Here is an 18,236-nt window from a genome sequence, read left to right as displayed (position 1 = left end):
GTCCTCTATTTCCAATGAAATCAGGGTGGTGGTGGTTTTATTTTTTTGAGTCAGTCCTGCTGTGTAGCTCGTGCTGGTTCTGTACTCTGTGTGACCCAGGCAGACTTGACCTCACAGGGATCTTCCTGCCTTAGTCTCTTGAGTGCTAGGATCACAGGCATGTGCCACTGTGCCTGGGTTTAATCCATTTTGGGTTGACTTTTGTGTATGGTGTAAACTATGGGTCAGTTTCATTCTTTGCACATTTATATTCATTCTTTAAAGTACAATTTTTGTCATCGCTGTTTGTTGAAAAGCTTGTATTTTGCCTTTTATTCTTTCGGGAGGGTTGTTTGGGGGGTTTTGTTTCGGTTTTGGTTTTTATTTTTATCTTTTTTGAGACGGGGTCTCACAATGTAGTTCAGGTTGGTCCTGAACTCACTATGTAGGCCAGGCTGGCAATGAACTCTCAGAAATCCTCCTGCCTCAGTGTCCCGAGTGCTGGGATTCCAGGCACAGACCGCCATGCATGGCCTTGTTTTGGTTTGTTAAGACGGGTCTCAGTGTGTAGCCCAAGGCAATCCTCTTGTCAGCCTCTCAGAGTGTTGAGATTACAGGCCTGTGCTATAGCCCCTGGCTTGTTTGCTTAGTTTTAACTATTTAGCAGCATGGGTTCAAATGAGGGCTTTGTGCACTCCTGGTAAAAGCGCCTCTCCCGAATCACACCCCGCCTCCCAGGGTTTGCTGTGTTCTGTGAGTTGGGGCCTGGCACAGCATTGAGCATCTGTAGTCCACCTTCTTGGGAGGCTGAGGCAGGAGGTTCATGTGTGCCCAGGAGTTTGAATCTGACCTGGGCAACATACCAAGGCTCTGTCTCAAAAACCAGAACTACAAGCCAAGAGGTGGCCTCATCATAGGATTGAGAGGGCTGGATTCTGCTGGATTTGTCAGGTCCCAAGGGAGGAGAGAACATTCAGCACTTGGACAGGAACTGATGTCCCTGCCTGAGGTGTTCTCATCTTGTCTTTTGTCCTCAGGACTTAGAGACGCAGACAAAGCTAAGCAAACCCAGCCTGGGTAGCAGGGTGAGGCTAAGCACCTGAGGCAGAGACGCGGGGTGGAGGAGGAGTGGAATTGAGAGCAGGAAGTCCCCAAAAAGGGCCTCACAGGAGCAGGAAGACTGCTTGGTCCTCTGGGCCCTGGACAACTTAAGACACTCGGCCACTCCCCACCCCCGCCCCAGACAGACCGGCTGGGTCTCCAGCGGCCCGAGCACCGGTCACAACCGACCTCCCAGTGGGTGCTAAAAGCCAGGGTCCCATCCCGTGATGACAGAGGATGGGGAACCCCTGAGGGTGCTGCCAGGGGAATTCGGGGCTCAGCCGATGTGCGGGGCCACAGTTGCTGCCCGGAGACTGCACTTGTGTTCCTGCAGTGTCCAGGCCGGTCTGGCTGGCCCCAGCAGCCCCTCAGTGGAGGCCCCACGGCCCAGGCATTTCCAGGATCCCTGGAGGAGGTGGACCCAACTCACCGGTGCTGACACCAGACTCCTGCCTCGGTTCCTTCCTGGGCTTTCCCTCTGCAAGGGCGGGGACCTTGGTGGCAGCCCTGCTCCGCCGTGGCCAATGAGCACGCGGCCCCTCTCCCTTTGCACTCAAGGCCCACTGCACTGCCTGGGCAGCTGACAGGGTTAGCTAGACCTTGCCTCAAAAAGTAAAAAGGGCTGACAGCCAGCGTGGGGCCTTGCCTTTACTGATGGCAGAAATGGAAAGCACAAGTGCACAGGAAAAGCTGTAACTGGGCAGCTAGGGCTCCCCCTGCCGAGGCAGCAGGACGGCGCTCTGGTTCAGGGCTGTGTGTGGCCCCGCTGGGAAGGTGGTGCGCAGGGTGGGGTCCCCAGGGACCCCGGGGCCCTCGTGCCCCAAGCAGAATTGGACAAGACACAGACAAGGTAGGGAAGAAGCGTGCTGTACGGAGTGAGAGCCAGCGGGGGAAGGCTTACACAGCTTGTGATGCAAGAAATGGGTCTTTCACCCTAAAATCCCTGGATGATCTCATGCATATGAAGCATAGGGCCCGTGTTCTCTCAGGCACTCACTGGTGCTGCCAGGTGAAACCACCTTCCAAAAAGCTTGCTTGGCTTCCTGTCACATGTAAATGAAAGGCCCAAAGTGTCTTTCGATTGGTTGTGCCCATATGCAAATGAACGATTAAAAGGCCCATCTGCCCAGTACCGGAGAAAAACCAAAAAAAAAAAAAAAAAAAAAAAAAAAAAAAGGCCCATCTGATTGGTCCTGGGAACAGCACCAGCTTCAAATGGGAGGCTGAGGCAGGAAGATCACCAAGTTCAAGGCCATCTTGGGCAACTTATTGAGACCCTTTCTCAAAATAAAAAGGGATGAGGCTATCATTCAGCAAGCACAAGGCTCGGGGTTCAATCTCTGATACCACACACACAAGACATGTTCCTGAGATCTTTAATGAAATACAACCTTCTCTGTTCTCCCCGTACTAACAGAATGATAAAGGATTCTCTGCTGCTGTTGATGTTAGCGTTGGGAAAATATCTTTTCTGAGTCTACGCTTTTGTTTCAAAGTGTCATGGTATTTTTGTGGACTCCTGAAGTAATGATAATTTCTACCAAAAATGAAGAATTGAATATAACTCAAGTTTGTCTAAAATCAAGGGGAAAAAAATTTCCCAAACGCTGGTAACTATTTCCACAGAATGAGAGTGAACAGAATGTCCTTAAGTTCCCTTAACTTGTAAAGGTACCGTGTTATTCTGGAAGGACTGGAATTGCTCCTGTTAATCTCACCCCAAAGTCCCCTTGAGAGTGGCTCAGACTGACCACACCATACACCCGTAACATGCGATGTGTGTCAGTCACATGCGTACCACGTGTACGTGAGGATTTGTGTTGCATGAAACAGCAGCCCAGTAACAAACGACATTTTATTCCTCAAACAGTCTTACAATGTCAACGTCAACACTAATAAAAAATACATAATAAGGGAACAGTTGTGGTTCATATGAAGAGGCCCTCTGTCCCAGGCAGCTTTCGTACATTGGAGGGAGGGTGTTAATTCATCCCTGTCAGACTGGGCAAGGCTGGGCATCTGCAGACGGGCACAGGAGGGCGCTGTCACCACCCTCGGTGGACCGGGACCTCCCTCCCAGGACTGGAGTTCCAGGTCTCTGGGTTGCTAGGAGTTAGCAAGTCCAAGGAGAGCCTGGATGCACATCTAGGCAGATGACAAGACTCATCTTTCCACTGGGGTTGGTATCCTTTCCTCTTTGCAGTATTTACAGTTTAAAAGAGGAAATCAAGTCTTTCTGGTTTTTTGTCTTTTTGAGACAGGGTCTCACTATGCAGTTCCGGCTTTCCTAGAGCTCACTTTGTAGCCCGGGGTGGTCTTGAACTCACGATGATTCTCCTGCCTCAGCCTCCCGAGTGCTGGGATTACAGGCGTGCGCCACCACACCTGGCCTGTCTTTCTGTTGATCACAGCTTTTACCTGTTTGTAAGAGACTGGGCTCAGTGTGGTGTTTGTGGTACTGCGGCTCCAGCCCAGGGCTTTGTGCTGAGCTCCACCCGCGGCCCTTTGGAAAATGTCTGTAGGGCGTGCACCACATAGTGCTTTACATGAGTGTGCTTCACTCCTGCGTGCGTTACACACGTGTGCTTTACACACGTGCCCTGTACAGGCGCTGCCTTGCGGGCTCTGCGCCGTCAGAGCTGGCACCGCTGATGTGCGGTGCGTCGACATTGGGTTGGTCACACAATAACCCTAAAAATCAAGGCACATGGAAGAGATTTTGGTTCAAAGACTACTTTAACCAGTAGGGGCTTGCTTTGCACATACACGCCGCCATCAAAGACAACGTAGGCTGTTATGTTCAGGGAATAGTTTACTTTCACTAATCATCCGTGTGTGTATGACAGAGAGATAGACACAGAGGAGAAGAGGGGTTGATTAACTTTTAGTTTACCACGGACCCCTTTCCTGAGCACTCTGGGTGAAAGGCTGTCTGGAGGAGCCAGGTTGGGATGTTCAGTCCTTTGAACAGCTTGAGGAAAGCGCGTTTTGTGCTCGTGAGAACTGAAGCCGGTCACTGCGCCCCCGCCTAAGGGTCTGCTCCGCGGTGTTAGTCGACGTTGTAAACATGGCTCTAAATGTGCAGACACCGTGATAACTTTTCCTTGCCTGGGAGCTGGTGCCCGGCTTACACAGACCAGGCGAAGGGCGAGTCTGGAGGACGCGGGCATGGACGTGGCACTGGGGCCGGCGAGGCCGACTCCGGGAGCTCCCGCCTTCTCCCGAGTCCCGGGGTCACATGCAGGTGACCTGCATCAGTCCGTCCTCAGGGTCGCACTGCCCGTCGTCCAGCTCGCGGAGGGCACTGCTGCCCTGGGCCGGGCTCCCCTCCTTGGCCCAGCCCTCCCGCAACGGGGATGGGCACAGGGACGAGAGGCCACCCAGGGCCGGGGACCTGCCCTCCTGCGGTGACCTCGCACCTGTGTCCAAGCCGGGGCTCCTGCTGCTGGCCGCGGTCCGGTCCTCGCCTCGCCCGCGCGGGCTGCCCTCGCTCTGCAACATGGGACAGTGCGTTAGACACGGCCGTCGGAACGCGGAGGACAGGGCCGCAGCGGCCTCCTCGCTGTGCACTGCGCTGCGCCCCTCCCAGAGGCGGGAAGGGTGCAGTCGCATCGGGGAGCCAGCAAGGGGACAGGAGCCCCCTGTGCCCGCTGCGTCCGCTGGGCACCAAGAGCAGAAACACAGGCACGGGGCATCCAGCCGGGCCTGCTCGGCCGAGCAGCCTGGCCCCGCCGGGCCCCGTGACAACCCGCTGTGCCCACAGGCCACCTGCTGAGGCATCTGCTCAGGCATTTACGCAGAGCCGACAGTGCCCCGGGCAGCTCAGCTGGACAGGCCTCGGCCTCTGCCAGGGGACTGGGTTGCCGCAGGCACGAGCTGGGACTTGGAGCTCAGGAGGGAGGCCGGAGGCCCTGTGGGGACATCGGCTCCTGAGCGCCCTCACCCCGCACGCCACTCACTGCTGATACGCGCCACACGCCGCAGCAGGGCCACGTGCTCTCGGCACACAAAACCGCCCCGAGATTAAAGATACATTTTTGTTGTTGTTTTTCTTGCTTTTTTGTTTTGGTTCTTTTGAGACAGGGTTTCACTGTGCAGTGCAGGCTGGCCTTGAACTTGCTTTGTAGCCCAGGCTGGTCTCGAACTTGCGGCAATCCTCTTCCAAGTGCCGGGATCACAGGCGTGTGCCACCACACCTGGCTAAAGATGCATGTTTTTTTTTATTTTCATTTTTTAAAAGATGCATTTTGAAAGCACAGTAATTTTCCCGTTTACAAAGGGTCCATTTACCCAAGATTGTTTGTGTATGAGTTGGGAGCTAAGATTACATTTTCCTAAATATAAGGGCTGAAATTATTACTATTATCATTGTTATTAATATTTTAAATTTTCAAACAGGGTCCCACTAAGTCACTAAATTGCGCAGCCTGGGCTCAAACTTGTGATCTTCTTGCTTCAGCCTCCCAGAGTGCTGGGATTAGCTCTGAAAGGACGGGAGTCTGAGAAGAGGCAGCCTCTCTCCCTCCCTGTCCTCGTAGCATGGGCCTCGGGTGCACTGGGGAATGAATCCCTCCAACGCCCACTCAGGAAGGATTGTTTTGGGCCCTGGGGATTCAGCCCAGGGCCTTGCACATGCTAGGCAAACACTCTGTCACTGAGCTTTTTTAATTTTTATTTTGAGACAAAGTGTCACTAAGTTGTCCAGGCTGGCTTTAAACTTGTGATCCTCCTGCCTCTGCTTCCTGAGCTAGATTACAGGTATTGACTTAGTATACCTGGGAAAGACACTTTAATAACTATTGGATACTGTTCAAAATAACATACTAATATTAATTCACTTTTTGTTTTGTCTTGTTTTGTTTTTTGAGATGGGGTCCTGACACGTAGCGCAGGCTGGCCTCGAACTCATAGCCATCCCGCTGCCCAAGCCCTGTGAGCATGGGATTACAGGTGTGCACCACCATGCCCTATCAGTTCACTTTCAGAGGGGGCTGGGGATTTAGCTCAGCGGCACAGCGCCTGCCTGGCAAGTGCAAGGTTGTGAGTTCGATTCCTGGAACCGGAAAAAAAAAACAACAAAAAACAAAAACAAAAAAATGCAGTTTCAGAGAAGCATTGGTAAGTGAGCAGCCGCCTGTTGTAAATGTTAGGTGACGGGGTACTTACCGCTGCTCCTCTACAGGGCTTCCGCACAACTTCCGCACAGGCACACAATTTAGCTTTCTTACCATGTGACTGTTGGGTTTAATGAACACCTCTTCACTTTCCCAGCGTGTGGTTCCTTTGTTCCCAGAACTACCCCTCGCATAGGGGCTGAAGCGCATCAGATTCTAGGAGGCCTTGGCCGTGAGCCGGGCCTGGAGGGAGCCCGGGCCCGTCCAAGGTCACGGGTGTTGGCCCCAAATGCTTCAATCCTTCCACACTTATAAGAAGATGAGGAGACTTGTGCTAAAACATTTGTGTTTTCTGAATGAAACTGTCTTTCAATTACAAAGATAACTCACATAGAAAACCTGTTAAGCAAGGTGTGGTGGCGCACGCCTGTGATCCCAGCACTCAGGAGGCTGAGGCAGGAAGGTCAACATGAGTTCAAGGCCAGCTGGACTACAACCGTGAGTTCAAGACCACTGAACTGCACAGCATTGAGACCCTGTCTCAAAATAAACACTGCCCCCCCAAAAGAAAAGGAAACCTGGTAAAAGCAGAGAAAAAAGCAAAACTCATCTGTAATCCCGTCTCTGTCTCCTGGAAATGTCACCCTTAGAATCTTGGCACAGTTCCTGGAGTGTTCTGTAAATGTGCATTTTTGCATGCACACAAGGGCAGGAATGCTAGAGCAAAGGCTCGGTCGCTCACGGGTCGCACCAGGGGCTGCTGGTGCTGTTCCTCGCTCGTCTACAGCTGGAAGTCCCTCACCCCAGGGACGGACAGATGCATTTTAGGACTCAGCCCCTCACAGCTGTCTCCTCCTCCTCCGTGCCCACTTCTCGGACGATAAGTGAGTTTAGGGTTAGCGGGCTCCACGTCAGACCCGGTCCCTGAAGCCCAGCACTCACCTCGAGGGTCTGGACCGCCGAGCCGCACAGCGCTGGCCTCTGCAGGAAGACGACCTGCTTCGTGGCCAGGTTCCCGTCCCTGCCAGGTAGAGCAGCAGCGTCAGCATCTGTGAGTCTCGTTCGAGCCTTTCCCGCCCGGCCCCACAGCCCCCAGACACCCTTGCACCCAGGCTACTGTTTAGGGAACAGGAGTATCATAAGTTGCAGCTGGAAAAGGCGGGGAAACCCTCTTTACAAAGGAAAGCAATCGTAGTGTTTCAGGACTCCTAGAGTCTCCCCGTGCTCAGGTAACCACCTCTTCGGGGTGCCAGAGACCGAGCCCTGCATGCCGGTGAGCACCCTGGGCCGCACCCGCCCCGCCTCCTGTCTTTCCCTTCCTCCCCTCCTGGGTTTCGTCACCGCAGCTTCCCAGGTCTGTGCAGCCAGGGTCTGGTTCACGGGCTGCGGGGGCTTCCAGCAAAGCTGCAGCAGGACAGGCTGCAGCAGAGCCCAGCTCAGGCGGATCAGGCCTCCGGGGAGCAGCGAGCTGCTTGGTGCCCGCGGGGACACGGAGCCCACGGAGCCAGGGCGCAGGAGCAGGTGGCCCTGCCACAGGGAGGCCCGGACAAGGAGTGGCAGCTGGCGCTGGGGCCATGGGTAGGCGTCCACCCTTTCCTGTGCCTCCTGAGCCTCAGGGCAGCGCTGTCCCACTGGTGTGAGGTGGACAGAAGTCAGGAGACAGGAAGAGCAGGAAACCCAGGCTGGGCCTCCCCTGAACCCTAAAAGCGGGTCAGACTCGGGCTTGGCTCCGCTCCTGGGTGGGAGAACACCTCAGGGGCATCTTGCGGCAAGGCCTTTTCTTGCTGCCTTCTCTTTCTGTCTTCTCTTTGCTCTTCTGGTACAAGGCGGGGACTGAACCCAGGACTTCCCCACCCAGCCTCGTCTGTTTTTTCTTCTGAAGTGGGGTCTCTGTAAGTGCCAAGTCCCTAATTGCCCAGGCAGGGCTGGACCTCTCCACCCTCCTGCCTCATCCTCCTGCCTCAGCCTCCAGAGTACGGGATGACAGGAACACACACCACCTGGCTTAGTGCAAGGTTCACTAGCCCCAAGCTCATCTCATGCCCTCACGACTGAGGACACCAGGATGAGAGAAGCGACAGTGGCCTTCAGGGTCTGCGGAGACGCCCCGCGTTCACAGTGTCCAGGGTCAGAAGCAACGCCTGGAGGTCTCTAAGTCACCTCCACCGGTGGGGGGAGAAGGGGATGTAGCGCCCACTGAGCTCCCCAAGACGAGGTCCTCCCCAGCGGAAGTGGCAGCCCTGGGACCCGGAAGCCCCTCCAAGCAAGAGATCAGTTGATCTTCTCAGGGGACCCAACTGTCCCCGAGCGTGAGGACTCCGGGGCCGGGAAGCAGGACTGAGGCAAGACGGAGCAGGCACCCGGCTCATCCGCAGCTGCTGCCTCAGCCTTGTGAGCCCAGGGGGAGGCCCCGCTGCTGCGCTGGGTCCTTTCCTGCCCCTCACCCTCTCCCGCCAACCCTGCCCCCCCCACGGGCGCGCCTGGAGTTCCCCACAGAGTGAGTGCCGAGCCGCCACCGCAGGCCAGGGTTGGGGTCCTATCGCCTCTCCGGGGGCCTCCGTGGCCCCATCCAGCGGCAGTGCCTGTCCGCCTTCCCCTTCCCTGATTTCTACCCCAGGCTGAGCTGGGAATGCGGCCGCCGCACATTCCCACTTTGCTTCGGGCCTCTCCGGGATCCTGCTTTTTGAGCTGCACACTGAGATCGCACTTTTAGCGGCCGAATACTACAACACATGTGTGAGTGTTATAGTATTCTCACAGGTGTGAGAATCCTGGGAGCAAATGTACGGGGGCGGGTTCCTTTACTTTTGAAGAATTAGGTTGTTTCTGGCCTCCTGCTAGCTATGAATCATGCCATTGTAGAAACACGTCTGGTCTTCCTCCTATGGATTAGTTCCTGGAGATCAGGTCTCAGGAGTGGAGTTACTGGGTTGAAATCATTATTTCAAAAATTATTATTGAAATTATTGGTAGATACTGTCGGTTTGCCTTATCAAAAGGATCAATAAATAACAGACCCATTTGCGCTCCACACGGAGGAATTCTGTGCACATTTCCAGCGGAGGGGCAGTGTGTTTCCCAGGAGCTTCTGTAGCGGCCGCCCAGTGTCGGGGGGCGGTGTCCTGGCGAAACCCGCGCCAAAGGCCAGCCCTGTGCTCCCGGGAATCCTCCGTCGCCCCGGCGCCCCAGAGCCGTGGGAAGGCTGTGGCTGGCGTTTCTCAGTTACGACTTTTATTATGCAAAAAGCCTCCTCTAAAGCTTACTGCAGCTCTGCTGTCCCAGAGCACCGCTGAAGCTCTGGCCTGAGAGGTCGCTGTCGCACTCACACCACTGAAAACCCCGGTTACGGTGCCGGTGCCAGGGAGCTCTGAGAACATCTTCCCCCAAAGTGGCAACAGGAAACTGCTCCTACCTTATTTTATTTTATTATTTTTATTTGTATTTTGAGACAGTGTCTCACTGTGTGCCCCAGGCTGGCCTTGCACTCACTATATAGTCCAGGCTAGTCTTGAACTTGTGGCAATCCTCCTGCATCAGCCTTCTGGTCTCTTTATTTTCAGAGACACCTTTGTCTCCATGTGTTCAGCCCGACGTCCTATGAGATGTGGCATGATGTGTAATGTGACAGCTGACACTGTCACAGACCAGGCTGGGCTTGCGCTCGGGAGGCACTGGCAGAGCAGTGGCTACGGGGCCGGGCAGTTCCTGGGTGGCACTGGGCCCTGTGGGGCACTGCAGCTGGCACTTTCCTTTCCTGCCGCACAGTTCTTCTATCGGGGAGATTGGGGGGACAAGCGGGTCCCTGTGCAGGTAGCAGCCCCCTGTACCTGGCCCAGAATAGTGCCGTTTCCTCTTCTCTGTCCAGCTAGGGGACCACGGGGAAGGTCAGGTCAGGTCAGAACCAGCGCTGTCCGGGGTGAAGCTCAAGCGAGGCTACGAGCCGGGAGAGGTTTCCAGCCCTGCTCAGGGCATGAGACCCACGTAGAGGACCAGAGAGAAGCAGGCTGGGATTATCCAAAGCCGGGCAGGGGGGCAGGGTAGATTTATTCCCAAATAGAAAGGAAATGTAGCCGGGCCCAGTGGCACACACAGGTGATCCCAGCACTCTGGGTGGCTGAGGCAGGAAGATTGCAAGTTCCAGCTCTGCCTGGGCAAACTAGCAATTTAGCAAGACCCTGTTTCAAACTACAAACGTAGCTCGGTGTGAGGCCGAGTGAAGCGGAAACCAGGCATGTCCGGACAGGGCTGCGGTATTGGGGCAGCGTTTCCTCCCATCTGACGGGAGGACAGCTAAGTCGCAGCAGGCTTCTCCGCTCTCCTCTCTCCGTGATGCCGGAAGGTGGACAGCCTTCCCAGCCCAGGGCCTCAAAATCTCCAGCTCCCAGAGGCCGTGGAGGACACATCTCCTTGGCCAGCTATAGTTTCTCCTCTGTTCCTCTATTTTTTCTTTTTGGTGCCAGGCATCAAACTCAGGACCTTGCACTTGCCAGGTAGGCGCTATAACCACTGAGCTGTATCCCCGGCCCCTCTCCTGTGTTCCTGACCCATGTGGCACATGCTTGTAATCCCAGCACCCAGGAGGCTGAGGCAAGAGGATCACTTGAGTTTAAGGCCAGCCTGGGCGACACAGCGAGACCCTCTCAATCAATCAATCGATCGATCAGTCACTAAGGGGAAAGAAGAGAGCTCTGTTTCTCTCCCTAGAGCACACGGCACTAACTGATCACCACATTCCTCTTTCTGGGGAGCTGCTCTAGTCTTGCTTCCCCCTGCAGCCATGCCAAGGCGAGTGACAGGCGAGAGGACGGCGGTGTTATGGTCTCTACAGCCCAAATGGCACCGCCCGGGGGCCCCTGCGTGCTCTGTGCTGAGTCCCTGAGTCCATCCCGCTGCTCCTGAAGGTCCTGTCCCCACCCGCCTGGCCTTGGACCTGTCTCAGTTAATACCAGAGACACATGACAGATCTGCCAGCTGCCAAGATTCCCTTCTGCCTCAGGAGCCAGTCCTCAGCCTCTGGGCCACGGGAGCCTGTGGGGACACTCGTCCTTGCCCGGACGTAGCCCCGCCACTGTCCACTCCGAAGCGCTCGCTGCGGCTGTCTTGTCTGTCCAAGCCAGTTACGGCTCCCGGAAGCCACAGTCAGCCCGAGAGGGTCGATCGCTGCCTCGTCCAGAGCAGACACCAGTGAAGGCGGACGTCCCAGTTACACTGGAGGAGCGTTCTGCTTAAAGCGCACACCCGAGCCAGGCTTGAAAGATCGGGCTTCTCCGCCACTGCCTGGTCACAGGGGACAGGAATACCTTCCCAAGCAGCTTTCACTTATGGCCCATTAAACTAGAAGACAAACAATTGTTAGGCTAATTTGTATTACTTTTGTTTCATCTTATCCATTAACTGCCACGGATTATAGCACCTGCAACTCAAAGGTAAATGGGTAACTCCGCAAGACTCTGTCCAAATATTTGAAAAGAAAGAAAAAAGGAAAGGCTGAGGATGTAGCCCACAGGACGCTGGTTTAATCCCCAGTACCGAAAGAAAGCAGCCTGGCCCCTCCGCGCCCTCCGCCCGACCGCGGAGTGCGGGAAGCGTGGCCTCCGGGACGCAGCGAGGTCCAGGGCTCGGAAGGGGCAGCAGCGACCCAAGACGGCGGCCTTGTGGGCCTGCTGCCCACTGCTCCGGCGCAGTGCCGCTCCTGCAGAGTTTAAAGTCGGGGGCTCCGGCCTCCCCGGACCGGGTGGCGCGTGCAACTCCGCTTGGCTCGGAGGCCGCTACTGGACGCGTTCCTCCGCAGGCTCTGCGCTCCCTCGGCTCCCGCGGAGGCGGGGAACCGGCCGGCAGCACAGGTTTCTCCTCGGCGTCACCGCGGCGGCGTCCTCAGGGCCCAGACTTACAGCCGCCCAGGACAGCCTGGCCCGGCCGCACGGCGCCGGCGGCCCGCCTGAGTCCTTCTTCCGAGGCGGAAGCGGCGTGTGCGCTCTGCTCTCCTGCCTTCTGCAGTTCTCCGCTTCCGTGATGCCAGCGGACCGGTCTGTCTGCGGAAGTGCGGCAGACTCGGCCTGGGCACCGTCCTGCGGTGCGCAGTCCCGCGCCCCCGAACCCCAGTGCGCCCGCGGGTGCGGCGCGGGCTGCCGTTTCCGGGCAACCCGGCTCAGGCTTCGGGCCCTGCTTCCCTTCCATTCCAGGGGGTCTTAAGAGCCAGGCCTATTAGCTGCCAGCTCCCTACCCGACTTGGCCCTGAGGGGTTTTATGCCAACCTTCCCCTCGATTTCTTGCGCAGAGCAGGATGGGCTCTGTTGGCATCGTCACAGCGGGAAGGAGGGGTCTAGCAGGAAGGAGGGGTCTGGTGAGAGCAGCAACCCTGGGATAGGGCAGAGATGCCGGACTGTACATCACCATGTTTCCATGGCAACCAGCCTCACACCTTGGCCATGTGACGGTGCCTAGGGACAGAAAGCGACAGCCTGGACCCAGAGACGCCTGGGGGCAGGCCTGGGCACGGTGGCCGCAGGAGGTGTGAGTGACAGGGCACGGCCCGCTGGCACACCCTGGGCTGAGGGCAGGGAAGGGGCCCGCCGGGCGATGCCTGCGCCCGCAGCAAGTGCGACAGGGCGCTCTCGCCAGCCGCAGTTCCCGGCTACTCGGGCTCCCCTTCTGGGCTGACACACCTGCGTGGAGTCGGGTTTCTGGCTGTGGCCTCCGCTCTGTGTCACCCTCCAGCTGACGCTGCAGCAGGGAACCGGGCCTGGCCACCTTCCGAGTTATCCCGACTCAGGACAGGCCCAGCGACCCCGCTGGGACAGCTGCTTCCAGTCTACCGGGGCTTTCGGCTCTGCTGAAGGACGAGGCCTCCAAACCACAGCGGATCCGTCACCCTCACGCGCGCAGGTCCTGCACGGGCACTGCCACGCAGTCTCTCACTTAGAATGACATGCCCTGGAGGGTGACGTTTCAGTCCCATTTTCCAGATAGGAACCCGAGGCACACAGAGTTGTCCAAAGCCACGCAGCCAGCAGAGCAGAGCCGGATTAGACGAGGTCTGTTCCGCCCCAAAGCCTGGCTCACACCCATCCTCCCAGGGTCAGAGGCTTTTAACTCTCCTCTGGCTCCTTACTGACCTCAGGTTCTGTCCTCCACCTTGACTAAGGTCGGCTCTACAGAATGTTCTTTGTATGAAAGACGACCTGACCACCCGTGATGGTTCCCTCTGTGTGTAGGGGGCAGCGTGCCTGGGCAAGCACAAGGAGGCAGCGGACCGACAGTCTTCTCTGCCAGCAACCTGCCCCCGCAGGCCGCAACATACACCTTCCCCTCTGTCCTCCCTGGTCTGTGCTGCCGATGCTTAGAGGGCTCCAGGCACAGAAGACAGAGGAACAAGGATCGTCGAGCTGCACAACGAGCCCCGGGAGCACGGCTGCTGAGGCAGCTTCTATTCAAATACGGTTTCCACTCTCAGTTCTCCCGGCTCCGGAGCTGATTCCCAGGCAGGGGTCCGCCACGTGGCGAGGCTGCCCTCTCCTCTCATGGTGCCCGCAGATCTTTTCCACTTCGGCAGCAGTGACCGTGAACACCACCACCCGTTTTCAAGGGTGCTTCCAGCTCTCACAGGAATGACTGCCGGAGAAAGCGCTCATGAGACCCGACACAGAAGCCTGACCTTGTGCTTCTGTCTCCGGCACGACTTTTCCTGGATAATGTTCTTGGACCTCTGGGAGGCAGGTGATGAGGCTATCCACATTCAGCTCCCCGGCCAGGGTCTTGGGGCTCTGGAGTCTCTGCCAGCAGTGGGAACGAGGGCTCCGTGGCAGTGCAGGCTGCACAGTGGCTGGGCATTTTCCCACCTACAAGTCACGTGGAGTTTTGACCCTGGCTCCAGCTCCTCCCTCTGCTTCCTGGCTGCCACGGCGTGAGCAGCTCTCCTCCACGATGCCCCTCTGCCACGCTGTGTCTGCCACGGAGCCGGCCAACCACGGACTGAACACTCTGGAAAAACCACGAGCTGAAGTAAATCTCTCCTTTAGGTGGTAGGGGTTGAAGGTGACCAGTACTGAAAATCGGTCATTTTCAGAGGTAAGGTCATTGCTGTGACCAAATCTGACCTTGTGGTTCAGAAGCCTTTGGAATCTGCTTGCACAAGGAGTTTGGAAAGGTTTGGAGATGCCGGCTAGAGAAACCCTCGAATGCTGGGAGCCGAGCTTGATGGGAGATTCTGGGTGGAGCTCAGAAGACCGGAACACTGACAGGAATGCGGAGAGGAGGCCAGGCCCAGGCAGCTTCGGCCAGGAACAAGGACTCCGCCGGCCATTGGACTACACTCCAGCATTCCGCCCACGTCCTGAGACTGTGGGAGACTGGCAGGCATGAGGAGGGCTGGGTGAAGCACACCCAGACCAGAACTTTGCTCCTTGCCATGAAATTTAACCCTACTCATGCCAGGCCCGTGATTTAAAAGCTGGCAGTTTTGTCAGAGGCACCATCTGTGAAGCTGGGGCCAGGAAGAGCCCGGCTGTGGAAAAGATTAGTATTGACAAGAAGCCAAGCACTTTGTCTCAGGACAAGAGGAAAGATGCACCTCAGGAACTGGCCAGACCCCACCTTTGCAGGTTCAGGGTGGAAAAGGGTGAAGGCTGCTTTGGAAAGAGAACCCGGGACAGCCTGCACTTCCAGGGTTCAGCCATTCAGGTCCCCAGAGAACATGGCAAATACAGGCCTTGGGGGCTTCTGTCCCACCAGGGGCAGACCATGGCGTCAGCCTTGGCACCGTGCACGGGGTGCTGGTTTTACAGGCACGCAGCATGTGAGTCATGGGGTCTAGAGGCTTCCGCCAGATCTCAGAGGAGGGCCGGCAGAGGCCTGTCAAGGAGTCTGAGCGGGCAGTGCGTGAGGCCGCAGGAGTGAGGCCAGAGGTGCAGTGGAGGTGGACGTGCCAGGAAGGTCTGAGTGTGGGACGTCTGAGGAAAGCTGCAGGCAAACCAGCCCAAGAGTGAGAGGCCGTGAGGGCTGCAAGCAGCAGTGGGGCTGCCCAAGCCCTGGGAGTTCGCACCTTGCCACAGCCTGTCCCAGGTGCTGAGCATGGAGCTACAGTTTGTACTGTGAGGCTTCAGTCTTGCTTCGGTCACGTTCCTTTCTATCCATTCTCCCCCATTGCTTCCTTTTGGAGCAGGAATTTTTTTTTTGTTTATTTTTTTTTCCGGTACCGGGAATCGAATTCACGACCTCACGCTTGCCAGGCAGGTGCTGTGCCACTTAGCTAAATCCCCAGCCCCATTCTTTTTGATTTTTATAAGGGCTCAGAGCTAAGAGTTTGCCTGAGTCTCAGAGGAGACTTTGGACTTGGTCTGTTCAGACATGCTGGGATTCTTAAGACTTGTTGACCCTTAGAATGGACTAAGTGCATTTCCTACAATGAGATGGACCTAAGACGCTGGGGGCAGTAGTAACATGGTACTGCTTGGATCTAAAATGTTCCCCACGGGTCTGGTGCTTGGAAGGGGATTGGATAACGGGGTGCTGTGCTCGTCTGTGGGTTCACGCGTTCAGGAATTCACAGCTGGCTTGCTGTTAGGAGGGGCAGGTTGAGGGCTGCCTGGGGCGCCTCCTCCAAGGCGCTTTCATCTGGGACCTCCTCACCTCTGCTTCTTGGCTCGGGGTGGAGCAGCGGTCCTCTGCCAGCGCCCCCTGCCGTGCAGCTTCGGCCTTGCAGCCAGCCGAGCACGGACTGCATTCTTGAACCCTAGGGAACTCTTGTCCTTTAAGCTGTGCGGGTCGGGTGCTTTGTCCCAGCAGTGGGAAAGTGACGAAGATGGCTCTAAGTAGCAGCGCTGCCCTTTAACCTCCTTGACACCGGAAGCTTCTGCTTCACTTGCAAGTCTGCACCCGTCTCTCCTCTCCCCAGTTCTCCTCAGAACCTGCACTTACGCACCTCCGGTGGCCCTTGACTCTCTCCTGTAGTGTTGCCCAACAAGGAGGCTCGACCTGCCCCAAGCAGGAGGTGAGGCCCTGGCTACTGAGTGAAATGTCCACCTCTACAGCTCTCTCACAGATGCCTGCAGGGCCGGATACTGTGCATCGCTTCCTCATCATTTTAATGGCTGATTGACTTTTCGCTAGTTGCATTTTATTTATTTACTTTCTCAGACAGGGTCTTGCTATGTTGTTCAAGCAGACCTTGAACTCACTATGTAGCCCGGGCTGGCCTTAAACTCATGGTGCTCCTCCTGCCTCAGCCTCCTGAATGAATGCTGGGTTACAGGTGTGCACTACCGTTCCCAGCTGTAATTTGTTTATGGGATATGTGTACATTTATCATAAAAGTCAAATAATAAAAATACATAGAGACAAAGCGGTCTCTGCTTCCCCCTCCCCTGGAATCCTGAGAGCTGACCACTCACTAGAATTGTTCTGTCGCTGTTCAGAGCTTTGCTGGAGATATCCCTAGGGTGTGGACTTTGAGCATTAGGACCCTATGCCAACACTATTTGCAATTTACCTTAACAAAAGCCCTGAGAACTATCACAGAGAGTGTTCTACAATAATATAGACTTGAACCTGCTGTGACCCTGTGCAGTGTGGCACGAGGCGGCGAGTTGAGGGTGCCTCCAGCTCTGGAGTGGTCCTGCGGCCCCGAACCACCCCTGAGCACGTAGGGACCCAGACAGAGCCCTGATATTGTGCTCTGCGGCTGAGCCCAGGGGCCCGTGTGGAGTCAGGGCAAGGCCAGTGAGATCCTGGGGGGACCCTGAGAGAGCAGGAGGGCAGAACCTTCTGCCTTGGAAGGAGGAAAAGCAGAGGGTGGGGACCCATATTTGGGGAGGTCGAGGTGTGCTCCCCCTGTGCGGGCTAACAAAGCCCTGACAGCCCCCGGCAGCGGGCAGAGGACAGCACCCCAGGCAGCCTGAGGGGCCAGCCCTGCCTGGGGCAGGGAGGTCCTTCTCCTTCACAGGAAGGTGGCTTCTCCCTCAACCTTCCCGAGGAGGGATGTGTTTCAGGAGCTGTGAAGACACAGCCCCAGCCTGTAACTGTGTCGCTGGGGCCGGAGGTGACCGTGTCCTGCCAGGGTCACGCACCGCTCTGGGGGCCCGGCCCAAGGGCCCTGTCTCAGAACCACCGCTGCACGCGGTTTGATGGGGAGGCCCGGGTGGATGGCACCGGGCAACTGTGCTTTGGGGAGCGGCAGGCGCCACAAGGACAGTTAGTATAGAAAGGGACCCCGGGCCACCTGGGGTCTCTGCACTGAGAGGTGCTCTGCACTGCACCCCCTGTGTGAGCTGGGGCTTGGGCACACACCCCCACGGGGGCATTAACCCATGTGTGCACGCAGAGCGGACGGCTTGTGGGGAGGCAGGCTGACGGGGTGTTGCCTGGGTGTGTGTGTGGGTGTGTCTTGTCCCCACGCTCCTGTCTGCCCCCCCCCCGCCTGCCGTGAGGTGAGCGGCTGTGCCCACCACACCCTTCCTCACGATGTCCCGCCCTGCCTCAGCCCACAGCCGTGGAACCGGCCGACCATGGACGGAACCCTTGGCAACCGTGAGCCCAAATAGCTCCTTCCTCCTCCGTGTCACCTTTCTCGGGCATCCAGTCACTGGTGCAGAGCTGCCCACCACCCAGCAATCCTGGCAGCCCCTGCTCACCACTCTGGGATGGCTGGGGGAGGCCGGGAGGCAGCGGGGGCAGGAGGAGCTGTCTGCCTCAGTCACACCTGCGAGCAGTGTGGGGCAGGACCGTGGGCATTTCCTGGGTGCCAAAGGGGTAGGGAACGTGTCCGGGACCAGGGCAGGGCAGAGCCTTTATGCAGAGGGTTTAACTGGATCCTTTAAAAATTGAGTGACTGTTAAGTGTGGTGGTACAGTCTGTAATCCCAGCCCTTGAGAGGCTGAAGCAAGAGGATCACTGATGGGCTACAGAGTGCGACCTTGTCTCAAAGAACAGACACAAAACAGCAACAAATAAATAAATGCACAGCAAGAGTCTTTCCTTCCTTCAAGTCAGGGGGAATCACAATCCCTGACCTGAAATTATACTATAAAGCTACGGTCATAAAATCAA

General features: G+C 56.7%; 1 protein-coding gene across 2 annotated transcripts in view; it reads right to left on the bottom strand.

The window, feature by feature from the left end:
- Window positions 1-3,397: 3,397 nt before the first annotated feature.
- Window positions 3,398-18,236, bottom strand: part of Rftn2 (raftlin family member 2) — a 47,842-nt gene continuing 33,003 nt past the window's right edge. The window contains exons 8-10 of one of the 2 annotated variants that reach the window (XR_001233175.1): window positions 7,137-7,215; window positions 3,981-4,572; window positions 3,398-3,498 (exon numbers count right to left, since the gene is read on the bottom strand). Coding sequence is in view for 1 of the 2 variants with exons in the window: in XM_005373263.2 (XP_005373320.1) it covers window positions 4,315-4,572; window positions 7,137-7,215 (337 nt within the window). In the remaining variant the exon portion in view is untranslated. Of the gene's footprint in view, window positions 3,499-3,874; window positions 4,573-7,136; window positions 7,216-18,236 lie in introns of those variants that run through there. The other variant, XM_005373263.2, reaches the window with a different exon arrangement.

Source organism: Chinchilla lanigera, unplaced genomic scaffold, assembly GCF_000276665.1.
Source record: "Chinchilla lanigera isolate Chin_1 unplaced genomic scaffold, ChiLan1.0 scaffold00002, whole genome shotgun sequence".
NCBI lineage: Eukaryota > Metazoa > Chordata > Mammalia > Rodentia > Chinchillidae > Chinchilla > Chinchilla lanigera.
This window is presented reverse-complemented; position numbering and strand designations above follow the sequence as displayed.